The 14,574-nt window shown below is 43.9% G+C and overlaps 3 protein-coding genes and 1 non-coding gene across 4 annotated transcripts; 2 read left to right on the top strand and 2 right to left on the bottom strand.

The window, feature by feature from the left end:
• Positions 1-108: 108 nt before the first annotated feature.
• VTP01DRAFT_6494 (uncharacterized protein) lies at positions 109-2,406 on the bottom strand (the record flags this gene model as incomplete). Its single annotated transcript, XM_069385401.1, has 4 exons — positions 109-322; positions 384-853; positions 928-2,141; positions 2,208-2,406. 4 exons carry the CDS (start codon positions 2,404-2,406, stop codon positions 109-111), a joined length of 2,097 nt encoding a protein of 698 aa, XP_069242867.1.
• Positions 2,407-4,726: 2,320 nt separating this feature from the next.
• VTP01DRAFT_6493 (uncharacterized protein) lies at positions 4,727-7,325 on the top strand (the record flags this gene model as incomplete). The annotated part of the gene is made up of 3 exons (XM_069385400.1): positions 4,727-5,240; positions 5,308-6,008; positions 6,069-7,325. 3 exons carry the CDS (start codon positions 4,727-4,729, stop codon positions 7,323-7,325), a joined length of 2,472 nt encoding a protein of 823 aa, XP_069242866.1.
• Positions 7,326-8,802: 1,477 nt separating this feature from the next.
• Positions 8,803-10,149, top strand: VTP01DRAFT_6492 (uncharacterized protein; the record flags this gene model as incomplete). Its single annotated transcript, XM_069385399.1, has 4 exons — positions 8,803-9,358; positions 9,423-9,763; positions 9,824-9,938; positions 9,992-10,149. 4 exons carry the CDS (start codon positions 8,803-8,805, stop codon positions 10,147-10,149), a joined length of 1,170 nt encoding a protein of 389 aa, XP_069242865.1.
• A 1,169-nt stretch (positions 10,150-11,318) lies between these two features.
• VTP01DRAFT_t17 lies at positions 11,319-11,391 on the bottom strand. The gene has a single exon. It is a non-coding gene; the product is annotated as a tRNA-Ala (tRNA).
• Positions 11,392-14,574: the final 3,183 nt, after the last annotated feature.

Raw genomic sequence — 14,574 nt, 5'->3', positions numbered from 1 at the left:
TATTTATTGTCGAGGTGGAAAATAGCAATACATAAAGAATTTTTCTGTTGTTCTACAATATGGAAGGACAAAAGAATTGAAGAAAAAACCAACATATAATTCACTGATCTACATGATACCACATTTGTTCAACGAATGTGTATTCACGGCACCTGCAGTGACTTGAGGTTTTTGTGAAATATTGTTCGTCACGGGCATTTTTGTAACAGGCAAATTCAGCTTTCTAGCTGCCAGTGCATGGCCTTTAGATGTGGCTTTGCCAAAGTATTTCAAAGCCTGAGGATAATCTCTGCAGGTGCCCATGCCGTCTTCGTAGTAAGTGCTGGAAAAAATGCAACGGAATTAGATGGATAAGCAAATAAGCTAGTTACTAGCGAACATACCCTAGCACATATTCAGCTTCAGTGTAGCCGCTATCTGCAGCTTTTTTGCACCAGCGGAACGCCTGCTCAGCTTCAGCATCCAAGTGCTCCGGGATACCTTTCTCGAACATTTTGGCCAGTTCAAGCATAGCTCCTTTGTGCTTCTCTTCTGCTGCTCTGACAAAGTTCTGATAGCCTTGCCAAGGATCCCGCGGCTGACCCAGCAGACCGTGCGTAAACACTTGACCCATCTGGTATATTGCTTCGACGTGGCCAAGTCGGGCAGATTTCTTCAGCAATTGAAAAGCAGTGGTTTCATCCTTGTCGATTGAAGAGCTAGGAATAGTTTCAACATCGCATCCTGAATAAAGCGAGCTGAGCACGTAAGCAGGACGAGCAGCTGAAACGTCCGAAGCTTCGGCTGCTTGTTTGAGATACTCCAGTCCTTTTGGTATATCCAGCTTTTGGGACAGCAACAGCATGCTTAGTCTCTAACAGTATATGAAAAAGCATCTCAAGTTAGAGGATAGCAGGTGTTTGAAGCCAAATATATCTGTATACTTGCATAGAGCGCCTGAGGATGGCCCTTATCTGCAGCAGCTTGGTAACTTGAAACAGCCTGAGAGTATTGACCTTGTTGTGCATAATACTCGCCTAGCTGATAATATGCAGGTGGCCACCCTGCCTTTGCAGACAGTGTAAAACATAGCAATGCCTTTTTCTTGTTTGCGCGGCCATACATTGTACCGTGAAGACGCCACTGACCCTTGATATACAATGCCTCTGGCTCTTTCTTTTTTGCCAACCGCTCGATCCAGAATCGTGCTTCCTTGACTAGCAATGAGACACAAGGGTCCTTATCCTTGGAGGATGAGAGCAGATGGACAATATCCAGTAGATATTTCGCATAAGCAAGCTGGACTGCTACGTCTTTGATCTTTTTCGCCATTCGTCGATATGTCTTGATCACATCTTTGTTGTGCGTTAGACTGTACGATGCGATGCAGCTGAACTTGCTTGGACGAGAAGACAGACTTTGCTGACGTACTTTGTTCATCTCTGTGGTACGCTTCTGCACTGAGCCGGTGCGTTGGTCAGGTACGTGTCGCTCTGTGAGTATGGGTTGCGCCGCTGAAGGCGACGTAGAACCAGTATCGACGTTCTTGACTTTATCGCAGCTATTTTTACAGTCATCACCTTCTCGTTCTTCGGGCTTCAGTGGCTCCATCAGCGAGGACATGGAGCCCCAGGGTGACGGTATCTTGGCGACGGGCGAATGTAAGCTTACGGCCGGAATGAGCTCCTTAGGCGTGGAGGTATTCGATGGAGTAGATGGAGAGAGTAAAGTGGCTGAACTGCTACCACTGCTCAAGTTACTAGTAGAAACTCTCAACTGACCTGAGTCGTCGGGCGTATTGGGCGAATGCAGTTCCCTTGACGAGGAAGCTGCCGGCTCAAAAGGCTTCTGTAGGCGACTTGCTTCAGGCAGGTGAGAAGAAGTTTCCACTTTTAAGCTTTCTCCGTAAGGCGGTGGAGGTGGCTGTGCTACGGGATATGCAGCCAAATTTGTAAAACTTGCATTCCTAGCGACGATATCGTGTGGCATATGGACGAATGTCGCATTGGGCGCGATGGCTTCGCTGAAGCTATGTCGACGTGCAGAATTTGAGTTTTGTTTTGAAGCCGTCAAAGATGGGAGATTCCTTGAAGGCTGTTTCGGCTGCTGTGTAGCGTAGCAAGGTACCTGTCCGTAAGAATGATGCGGCTGCTGAAAGTACACTAGCAAGGAAGTTTATAGTAAGTGGATACATCCCAGTTACATCGCGTGGATAAATAGTCATATACCTTGTTGCATGGGAAATGCTGCAGAGTATACCCATTGACATTGTGGCATTTGTGTATCTGTAGCATTGACGGCATCAATGTTTGGAGGGATCTGCGGCAGCGGTTTCTTTGCTCGGCGTGGAGGAGGTTGCCCGTCCAAAGGAGGTGGAGATATCGTACGGGCGACCATATTAAAGCCAGATAGTGTGTTAATATCCATATTTTAAAGGATAGAAAGGTTTATATGCAAGACGTAACGGATGGAAACCCTTCATTTGATGTTGAAATACCGAAAGTTTCGTAAAAAGATGCTTGTTTTGATGGACATCACCTAATTTGTCTGTTTGTGTCAACGTTTCCATGTATGGATACCTTGTACGATCCATATATGCATTGGAACGGTTTTAAGCTTTGACATGCACACTCCTGACCACTGTAACTCGGGCGTTCTCCGTGTTTGCATTTCCATTTATCCTTCACTCCAGTGACAACCATTTGATAGCAAATACCACGGTACCCTCAAGCAGACTGCATATCCATTTTCAATATTTATTTGGTATGTTATTTTGCATAGTATGAATATCGTTGATTGTTTACTACAATACGTTTTAGGGTCCATCTGTAATATCGAAATGAATGCGACATTGAAAACGACATGAAAAGTTAAGTGCTTATGATCAAGTACGTTGCAACAAGCACAGTCCGAGCGAGTTTAGCATTTCTAAGTACGATGCAGATGTAACCGAATGTTCTTGTTGATGTAATGCATCTTTTCATATCGATGGAAGTGGTTTTCATTGTCACTTTAGATGCTTATCATTCATTCATTGCCAAAGTTGTCAAATCCAGTAATATGTTAGGCAACTACCACCACAACAGTTAAATGTTGTTTCTGTTACAATCAGCCTTATTAACTCCTTCAAGCAGTTGCACGTCTTTGATCAGTGATATTTTGTATCTGCTGCCTCCCAAAGCTTTGCAATCCCAGAAGACTGCTCTCGCAAACAGCCAGGGAGGAGAAACCCTGTCTTCCCTGTCCCATGTCTTCTATATCTCATTGTTCTTTTGCTATTTCTATGATTCGTTGCTTATCTTCGTATTGTTTTGCGATATGCCTTCCGACTCTGAAGTTAAACATATGGAAGAACGACAGTGGCACGGACTTGAGTAATATCTTTTATAGAAGCAAATGAGATGTATCATCCGATGTTCTTCAGTAACAGTGAGTTAGTAACAATAAAAGATATACTCTTTCTTGGAATCAACTCTGACCATTGTGTGGCGAATGAACACGAGTGCAACATTATCTAGTCGTCACACTAATGAGAATTAGTATAGCTAGTAGATGAAAAGATTTCTCGACCAGCCAAGTACTCCAGGACCGACACTTGGCTGTCTAGATAATCATTCTAATTCGATAACATTTTTAGTACTCGTCTATCCATTGTGATCGACTGCCAAGGGAGGGAACATGACATCATCTGGCTAACTAAATATAACTAGGGCACTGCGGCGCAGAACAAGAAAAAGAAACGATAACCTCGCGTGAGCACAAGCTTGCATGGCCTGAGCACAGCCCTGAATCATTTTGCCACGAAGATGATCTCCCCGGGTTTACCCTTGCCAGAATCATGTCAATCTCTCCGATAAATTTCCACACGTGATGGACCCTGCCTTTGCTCCACACTCTAGCCCTTTAAAAGTTGTTACCTAGGTTTAAAGCATTGACATGAGGAACGAATTCCAACGTTTGCTGATTGATACTGAGATATGGAGAAGTTAATCACTCCCAGACTTGCTAGAGTCGCATGGTCTCGACCTGGTAAGACTGGATGCACACATGCTTGGGACACTCTGTCTTCTGCCTGCCACTGCATGTCCCTGCGGCCTTCTGCGTTTGTAAATCAACGGCGCAGAGTGATACTATCCGTAAGCAGCAGCATCACCGACAGCAAGGAGATACTTTTACTTGTACACCTGTTAAAAATATAGCCTGGTATTCATCCTTCTGCGCGGAAAAAGAGAAAGAAAAAGGCCGTTTTAGGGCGATCGGGATGCGATGCGCTAACATTCAGAAAATCCCGGTGCATCCTGCATTTGAACAGTTGTCAAGCGAGGGCGGTGCAACAAATATATACAACAAAAACCGCACTACCTGAAGTTTTCAGCAAAAGCACAGTGTATGATCAACTCCCTACGCGAAGTCACGTTGCCACTCGATGACGAATGACTTTGCGATTGTTTACATCCAAAAATAGCCGTTTTCAACCACGTTTTCGATGGCACGGCCATCGTGTCAGTAACCAAAAGAGGAAGAACTCCGAATTGCATTTTCAAAGGTCCTTTCACATTCACAAGCGTCCCTAACACGCCAAGCAAGTCAAGACTGGTAGCACCAGCGAAAATTTGTGTACTTTTAATACCTTGCTTTGTGGAAGCAGCCTTTTCTTTTTTTTCTCTTGCGGTTTCTTCAACCTCCACTTTTTCCTCTCCACCCCAAACCCATTTTTTTCATTTAATCCTTTAAGTTGCTGTCAATAATGTCGAACGAATTGAAAACCGATTCGGTTCCTGATATCGATGCTCAAAGAAACGAGGAGCTCGATCCCGAGTCTGTTCGTAAGCGCTATGAAAGCATGTCGTTCGATGAAGTGACGCAGCACATGGCCGAGAGCTACCGCCAATTAACTGAAGTTCTCGGCAAACGAATAAGCACACCGTCGGCAGCGTCGTCGGACAAGACGACCGACACACCGCTTTATGATATTCCGGACGACGATGATTTTGACGATGAGCGCATTGTGGAGCGCAACGATTTGGATGATGTCGTCAAGAAACAAAAGATGAGCAAACTCTTGGCTCGGGCTGCATCGAGCGGAGATGTGTGCAAGGTGAAGCAGTTACTAAGCGACGAGCGACTGCGCGCATACATCGATGTCGACGCAAAGGATGAAGACGGCGCTACGCCGCTGATTTATGCTGCCTGCTTTGGAAAAGTCGAGATTGCTCAGTCTCTTTTGAAAGCTGGTGCAAAGACAGATATCCAAGATTCTTGTAAGTGCTACGTTATTTTCCAGGGCTAAAAGGACTCTTATCTAATGTGTATAAAAAAATTATCTAGCCGGATGGTCCGCTCTGATGTGGGCTACTACAAATAACCACGAAGGATTGGTCAAAGTGCTCCTTGAGTACGGCGCATCTGCTCAAACGAGATCCTCTCGCGGTCGGACAGTATTCGATTTTGTCAACAACGATAACCACAAGATCGGCGAGATTTTGGCGACCAATCCTCGGGACAGTGTATCATCCACGTCCAGCTTTTTCGGTCGCACTACTGTTGGAAGCCAATCCTCGTGCTCTTCTGTAGCTGGTGATTATGACTTCTACTACCAGTCTACGGTTGAAGGGTTCGACAATTTTATGGTCGAAGATGCCGAACGACGACAGAAATTGATGGAAACAGCTATGGCTTTGGTAGGCAGCAGCCAAAACATGGACGACGAAGCTGATGACAACGAAGACGACGATGATTACAAGTACGAAGATATGGAGGAAGACTTTGATGACAATGATCAGCCCAACGAGTTCCACTGGGATAAATGCATGCCAGATCAGATGTTTGTATTCAGCGCAGACGATCTGGAGCGTATCTTGGATACCGCCATCGTCAACGTCGAACTCCCGGTGCAATCCCGTCGCGATATTTGTGCTCCTGCAGATATCGTCTTTCTGAGTGCACGTTTTGCCCATTATTTTTCATCCGATGAGCTTTTGCATCAAGTGCTAGATGGTGCTTTGCAACGTATCGTCAAAATTACAAAGGTAAGTTTAGGGAGTCTCACCAAGTTTTGCTGAGCGCTGACTAAATTGGTTATCTTTTAGGAGAATGCTCGCAGCGTCCACTCACTCAGCTTTTGGCTCACCAACATTGTTCAGCTCCTTTATTATCTTAAAAAGGACTCTGGACTCGTTGTCGCATCCGCTGACTATCAACTTCGTCTATCTGAAATGATTTCGGAAGTATACACTATGCTCATTAACGACACTGAAAGACGACTCTACAAGATTATTGGTCCAGCTATGCTCGAATATGAACAAATTCCAGGAATGGAAGATGTGGATTTTGCAGACGATTGGCAACGATTTTTCCGTAGGAACAGTCGCCGTTCGATAATTGTTCCTCCAGACGGTAACCTTTCCGTGCAAATGCGACGTCATTCCAGCCAGCCAGTGCACACAGGCACATTGGCGCCTCAGTCTGTTGTCAGTGTGCTCTCGTCCACATTCTATGTTCTTCAAGCCTATGAAGTTCACCCTGCCATTATTATACAGGCACTTGCACAGTTCTTCCACTTTTTATCCTGTGAGACTTTTAACCGTATTCTCACAAACAAGAAGATGCTCTCACGCTCCAAAGCTTTGCAAATCCGTATGAATATGTCTTACGTTGAAGATTGGATTCGCAACAACCGGCTACCCTCAAGTCTGCTCAGCTATCTCAACCCGACAATCCAGCTGCTCCAACTTCTTCAGTGTCTATCGCAGCTGTCAGATCTCGAAACCTTTGTGCAGACGATTAAAAAGTTCGATTCGTTGAACGCCTTGCAAATCAGGCGCTGCGTCGTCAATTATCGCTACGAAGTGAATGAACAGCATCTTTCAGAAGATATCATCTACTACGTGACGCAGCTTGCAGATGACTTGGTGCGATACAAGCAGGCTCGAAAGCCATCTAAAGTTCGCCGCACTGCTACTACTCTATCGCGTGTCTCGTCCCTTTCAATGAGACGATCCATTTCTCGGCCTGAAAGCATGTCCAGCTTTATGGGATCTATCATGTCGTCAAGAAACTCTGCCTCATCCATGTCGCTCCCTTCAACACCTGTAACGGAAAATCCCGCGGCCATGCCTAGCAAACTTGCCTCGAAAGAAAATGAGACAGAGCTAGACGACCATGATATCGCTGAAATTCGCGATTCTCGCTTCATGTTACCCTTCTCTGTACCGACAACTGCACATATGGTCAGTACCAATGGGTGGGCACCAGATAACTCCAAAGACCGTCTTGTTACTCCCGCAATTCCAGAGTCTTGGATGGAGAAGCTTGACAAGCCAACTGCTAGCGACGATGATGCTTAACTTATACATTTTACTCTATACCCTTATCCTCAAATCCTGTTCTTCGATACACAACATCCTATCTATCCATCATCCTCCTACAAATCTTCCTTGTTTTCTGAACACTTGCAGTGCTTGTGTATTCTATGCCATTCCTTTATGTAAATTTTCATGAGTAAAAAGATCTTAAGTCAACCTAGTTTGCTATGAAATGCCAATCGTCTGTTGCATGTGTTAATAATAAATGGAATAAACTTTCGAGTCCCTTTGTAGCTATCTGATTTTCTCGGTTTATTCTTCTCTTGTACAGTTGAAGATCATATTTAAAACGGTAATGTCGAAGATGTTTACAAACATTGCAAACAAGCTGTTTCGCTCTCACTTCGCCTCGAAGACGTAGCAACACTTGATTTTCCCCCAAATACCAAACATCTGTGTTTTCAGCTAGAAAACCTACTATCATTTACGATAAAATTCTCGCGTGTAGGAGATAAAATAGAGCCAATCTTCTATAGATAAAATATCCCCCCACTACATAGTAGCCAATACCGTGCGTATTTCATTATCTTATACGACTGAGCAGTTAGTAACCATACCGATGGACCAAAAGGTCTGTACGCTGTTGTAAGACCCTGCCATTTAACTTCTGAACAATTTTGCTACAGACGTATCCTACCTTAGGGATTTTCAGCAATGATGGTGGTGGTTAAAGTACAGATTTCTATCCTCACAATATAGAGCGAAGACTGCATCCATTTTTCTACCGAAGGAACGGTCCCAGAGCCGCAAAAGCGCATCCTAATGCTAATATATCCTTCTTTCATCTGATAGGATATGCATTCTCGGCTCTCAAGCCTCCATTTTGCATCCGTTCTATTCCTGCATATCAACTTCTCAAAGAGAAGGATAAAGATATCGATAATCGCCTCCGGAGCCAAGACAAATTGTATTCCTTGCTGCATTAATCAATCTGTCACGTGCTCCGCGGGAGTGCTTGAGAGTAAAACAAAGGCAGATGCTTTTGCTTGATATGGTTCCTAGGGGATCCACCAGGCGCCATAATCTAGATTCCGCATCATTGAAGCAGCCCACGAAAGATAACATGTTGCCAGGTCTATAAAACAAAGAATTCTGCCGTGTTTTCTTCCTCACAAGAGACAATAAGATACTAAATCAGATCATTTTAAGGTACGACGAGACCGCTTTATGCAGAACGAAGCTCATCCATAGAAATCCCTGTTGCTTATCTATTGACTGACCCCTCGTACGCTGTTATCGCCGCCACCACATAATGGAAACAGTTCCGAAAATACTGTGATCCAAAAGCCCGCTAATCAATTAGGATGAGTGTTTCCCACTGCTGTTGCCAGCTGTTGATCTCATGGTTCCACCTAAAAATTTTGCTTTTAAGGTCCTTTCCACGCCATGCTTTCGTTTTGCTTTTCTTTCTTGGAAGCTTTTGTGCCGCAAAGCAAGAGACTCCTCTCAATCGTGCACGATGGCGGGTAATCGCCCAAAAGCACAGGAAGACTCTAAGCACAAAGGCTCGAAGAAGAGCAGGAATGCAAGACAGACCAGAACCTCCAAAGCTTACGCAAAGGCTGCAAAGAAGAAAAAAGAGCAAGAAGAGCAAGGACAGCTTGTAGGAGCAGAAGCGGGCGGATCTGCGGATGTTTCCTCTGTCGGACAAGAAGCACTTCCCGACAGTCACCAATGCGACTCGTCCTTCTCGCTCACAATGGCCACCAACAACAATGGGTTGAATTCCGCACCGCAGATGCCACAACTGATACAACAATACCAAAAAGCTATTGAGATACTTACGAGGAATATAATGACGATTCGCCAAAATCAAGATCGTTCAGATCTCTCCCAGGAAGACAAGAATCGGCTACGTATCCAAGAACAAGACCTACAATCGAAACTCACCGTGTATCAGACCTTGTTAAGCAATATCACATCCAAAATAGCAGCAGCGCAACAGCAAACTATGACGGACTCGAGCAGTATGACATCTGGGCCTAGCTCACCAGCTTTTCAGCAACCTCAAATGCGTAAGTCGTTATATTTTTCAGCTTCGCTTTTTGTAGTACACTCATGCGCATAATGGACCGAAAGAACATCAGCAAGTAATGCAGCTCGCCGTTGCAGGCACGCCTTCTTCCCCTCAGTCGCCCTCATTCGTACGCACCTCCGCTCTACTGACATCATCAGCTCTCGCATCCCTCGCCAATAACAACAAACCAGCAACCAGCACACCTACAAAGGGAACTTTTCCATCCATGTCCGGGCCGCCGGTTTCTACATCTAATCCAACGGTAGCAAGTCAGACAGCTATTGGGCCATCGCCATCTATCTTCGATATGGACGGTACATCACGGATCACGACGAAGCGAAAAATACAAGAACTAGTAGCGCAAATCGATCCTGAAGAGCGGCTGGAACCAGAAGTTGAAGAGGTCATTTTCGGCTTTCTATATTGCAAAAAAAATCCTAACATTGTGAAAAAAATCCTATAGGTCTTACTGGACTTAGCAGATGAATTCATTGATTCTGTGACTAACTTTGCATGCCGCCTGGCGAAACATCGCAAGTCTGACATACTGGAAGTCAAGGATCTACAGTTGCATTTAGGTATTATATCGATCATGCTCGTTTAAGTAGTGCATCTAGCTAATACAGCGTAGAGCGCAACTGGAACGTACGTGTACCCGGATTTGCATCAGATGAGATACGGCCCTTGCGGAAAACGGTCATTCCTGCGAGCCACTTAAACAAAGTACATGCTGTAAATGCAGCAAAAGCTCACACTGCCTCCATTGTTAATTCCCAAAAGAAGCCATAAGCCCATTCTATGACCAAATGCGATGCTTAATTGAACCATCACCTCCGTTGACTTGAAATTTCCTGTCTGAAATATGGCGCTCTTCTGATAAGCACCATTACTGACCGAATTAAAAGCGAAGACTATCATGTGCTGAAAAGAAAATGATTTTGAGATCTAACAGCTACGACAATACAGGCCCACGCTTGTAGTGTCATGTATTGTTAATAATCATTTGGCGCTACCTCACACAGATTGACTTGGCGTACATATTCAACCAGTTTCGCGGCGCAGATAAATGGTGTAAAGCAGCATAAAATTCAGCTGATCTGTGTAAAATATAATATTTTAGGAAGCAAGGAGAGAAAAGGATAATCACGGGACACGCTACCTGTCGATGTAGGCCTGGAAAAAGGACTCAGAGTGGCGGATCCAACCGCGGATATTTAGTGACTAACTTGGCCACTTCGATAATCCTAGATGTCCAGTTGGTCATTTGTGCTAAGCTCATTCCGACGTACACCTAGAAAATCTGGTAAATGCTTAAGCAATCACATATAAAAGAAGCTCACATTCCTCGACGGGTTTGAGAAAGGGGCAGTAGGGTGGCGGCAGATACACGCAACCTCGGTTCTTCATAACTGTACCAGAACTTAAACTCATATTTTTACACTTGCATAAGATATAAATACTAGACCCAAGGCATAGATTAAAACCATCTTACGAACCAGGAATACTTCATGATTGTTATATGATCCCTTACTGCGTGATATCATAGCACGAATGTCGTCTTGCGCTACGAGCTAACCACACAAGAAAAGGACCACGGAGACTTGAGAGATGTAAGATAATGAATGTCGTATGGCTTTTTGCCAATGACCAATGTCAATACAACCTTATTTTCCAGGCACAGCACTTTGATTTGTCCTCTGTCTAGCAAGCATAATTTATACACCCAGGCACCTTTCTTTCCTAATCGGTTATGCTGGCATAACCAAATTGTATTATCTTTATTTTTTACATGTAGAAAAAGATATAAATACTTGCCTGGGCAAAAGAATAAAATCATTATCTTACATCTCTCAAGTCTTCATGGTCCTTTTCTTGTGTGGTTAGCTCGTAGGGCAAGAAAAGTTGCTTTACGACACGAAAAAAGCAAAAAGGAACCTTCAAGACGAGGAAGCTCTTTTTGGAGAAGCTGGGCGTCGATCCCAGTACCTCTCGCATGCTAAGCGAGCGCTCTACCATTTGAGCTACATCCCCATGCTGTTGAGTGACATCCTCTGTGGTATATTAGATTGTCACGCTGAACCAGTAGAAAAAATTTAAAAAAGTTATTAAAGTAGTAGTGGATATGTTTCGCTGAACTTAGAAAAATTCTGTAGAAGCTACAAATGTTTTGGACAGTAAAAAACCCTCTTTTACCTCACGTTGTCTGGGACTTACCTCGAGACTTGAGACCTAATCAGAACGACGCTGTCAGAACGGTTAGGAAGTCTGCATTTATTTCGTGTAACCTGTATTTGCAAATCTGCATCGAGTGATCTACCGAGCTATCAGAATCTCTCGATCCTACCTATGTTTCTCCTGCGAATACTATACTTTCCTCTCCATCGACGTACCACACGTATCATCAATGACATACTGTGTTGCCTCTTTTCTGGCCTAGCTACAAATGGAATTCGATCAATCGATCTCTTTCATTTTAGCCCCTTGGTTGGTATCATTTTGATCCTCAGTTCCCCTCTCTTTGAATGTATATGCACGCCTCGATTTTTACTCTCGTTTATGCCCTGCACAGATCCAAATTTCCATTTTTAAACTTGGGAGGTCATCCATGTCCTCATATCCATCGATAGACAATCGGGCTACCGTCTCTGTTGCCGATCAACCGATGTTCTTTAAACTATTCCATCCTGCGAAACAGGATACCGCCCTCGAGAGATATACGGACGGCCAGGATATCTACCGCGTCCCAATCTCTGGTTGTCGTCCAGGATTTGTCTCATCATTCAGGAGGCGATTATCTCCCAAGACGTCGGATAGGCATATAGATCACCGACAGACCAAAAGATATCCGAGATTATAACGACCTTGTCCGTCTTCCTTGGGAGGTGATCCAAGTTTAGTTGGAGTTGGAGCTGGCGCTCCAAATGGGGAAGGATTCTTTGGGTGGTGGCATTGGGATGGTCGAGCATGGAATACCGAGTGCCTCCATCCAGAATGTGGGGGTTCATCCAAAAAGATGGCCCGGTGGATTTTTAAAAACAAACCCAAATGCTTTGGGTATGCATCGGTATCAATTCGCTAGGATCCACCTCCATGCCTCCACCCAAAGAATCCTTCCCCATTTGGAGCGCCAGCTCCCAACTCCAACTAAACTTGGATCACCTCCTTGGCATTGCCCATACTCACTAGCCTCGACTAGCCTCGATCCAAGGAGCACATCTACAAACCTTTGTTCTTATCCGACTAGATGGCTACTGGATTTCCCACCAGCACTACCACACGACTTGACCACCCCTATAAGAACAGAAAACCAAAATATGTTTTTCTTCTGCTATAAATTCAGGGATCACAAATATATCCAAAATTTATACTACTGTCCAAATTTGAGAAGAAAAAACAAATAAGACTAATAAGTTTGTTAAGAACTGGAAAAGTTCCATCGACAATGCCAATGGTCAGGTAGGCGTGGACAACCTCGACGCATCCGTGCGTGCTCCATACGAGAAAAATTCTGCTCTTCCGTATTTAAAGCGTGTTTAACAGTCATCTTTGTCCTTTTCGATTTCCATCCGATCCCATTCTCCAGCACTATTTCAGAAAAAAAAAGATCGAGCAATGCTTTAGGCTCTGTCACGCCACGTTTGAGATGATGTCTCCTGAAAAGTCACTTCCTTCGTAGAAAACAAACCAGTTTGCCGTCTAGTAACTTTGAAGTCTATTCAATATCTTGGAGAAGACCACTTGAAGAATGACTAAGAATTCAAAAGGAAGCTCTCCATCGTTTCTGGAACCTGCGGTAGGTATACTGAAAAGCATCGTTCCGCAGCTTAACCACGTATCTCAATAATAAAAATACCATAAACTTAGTGCCATATTCATTGATCTTCAGTTACACGTCTGAAAGTCCACGGCTTAAAGTCCTTCAGAGACTTTTCTAAACAGAAGATGCGTCGAGGATGTCCACGCCTACCTGACCATTGGCATTGTCGATGGAACTTTTCCAGTTCTTAACAAACTTATTAGTCTTATTTGTTTTTTCTTCTCAAATTTGGACAGTAGTATAAATTTTGGATATATTTGTGATCCCTGAATTTATAGCAGAAGAAAAACATATTTTGGTTTTCTGTTCTTATAGGGGTGGTCAAGTCGTGTGGTAGTGCTGGTGGGAAATCCAGTAGCCATCTAGTCGGATAAGAACAAAGGTTTGCGGATGTGCTCCTATTCTCTTCCTCTTCAGCTTTTTTGCTACTTTCGGTGGATGTGTTATCTTGATGAGTGATCCGTAAGTACCTACAATACAGATGAATTATCATTTACTCATATCATCTGGTTTGTATAGATCAATACAAAATACAAGATCATTGAAGCCGCAAGCCAGTCCCGTTCCATTCCTTCGTTCGCATCTGCCTTCTCTTGTCTCTCTCGTCCGCCTGCCTTGGCCGCTCTTGATTCAGTTTTCTTCTCTCGTCTTGCTCTTCGCTCCCCTCTCGGCCACCTTTTTTTCCCGTCTTCTCAAATTTGCTACTTGGCTTTGTCCTATCTCGCGGTATCAAAAACCGCTGACATATACATCTCAGCTGGTGAGTACATTACAGTTATATCGAATTTAAATCAGCATGACTGACGGAGAGGAAACATCTGCGCTGCCGAGATGCTGACTGCGACAACTGCAACATGGGTTTGCTCACAATGGTACGTACTTAAAGGACACAACTATTCAAATATCTAATACTAACTATCCATTTTCATTTTTGCAGTGACCAAACTTAGTTGTACTTGTCGTTAATTAGTATCTTTGGTACCGCAAATCTTTCCTCGAAATAGAGTAGTGCTGTTTCCCGGTCATAAACGTTAACATGCTGTCTTCCATCGAACCAAATCTGTATAGACATCTTCTTGGTAAACATTAAATTTGCAAACATAATCTGGAATGCTGCTGTTAGTAGTTCTAAACCTCTGAACGACATGAGACTCTTTGACTGCTGATGATGCATATTACCTTTAGTTTGGTGTGATTAAGGGTAATTTTCCGGTAAATGACAAGGCCTCTTATTATGTACAAAGCTGTTGCAGCTGATCATATCTGCAAAGTAATAGACTCTGTGAATCTGAATCGCTACTTGTCTTCGTTAGGTACTATGACAAGAAAGGATAATGACAGTATGGTGGGAAATTGGATCTTCAAAATAGGCTCTGCTTTTGGATCATGCTTCTTCT

Source organism: Rhizomucor pusillus (assembly GCF_041956525.1).
Source record: "Rhizomucor pusillus strain CBS 183.67 unplaced genomic scaffold VTP01scaffold_3, whole genome shotgun sequence".
NCBI lineage: Eukaryota > Fungi > Mucoromycota > Mucoromycetes > Mucorales > Lichtheimiaceae > Rhizomucor > Rhizomucor pusillus.
This window is presented reverse-complemented; position numbering and strand designations above follow the sequence as displayed.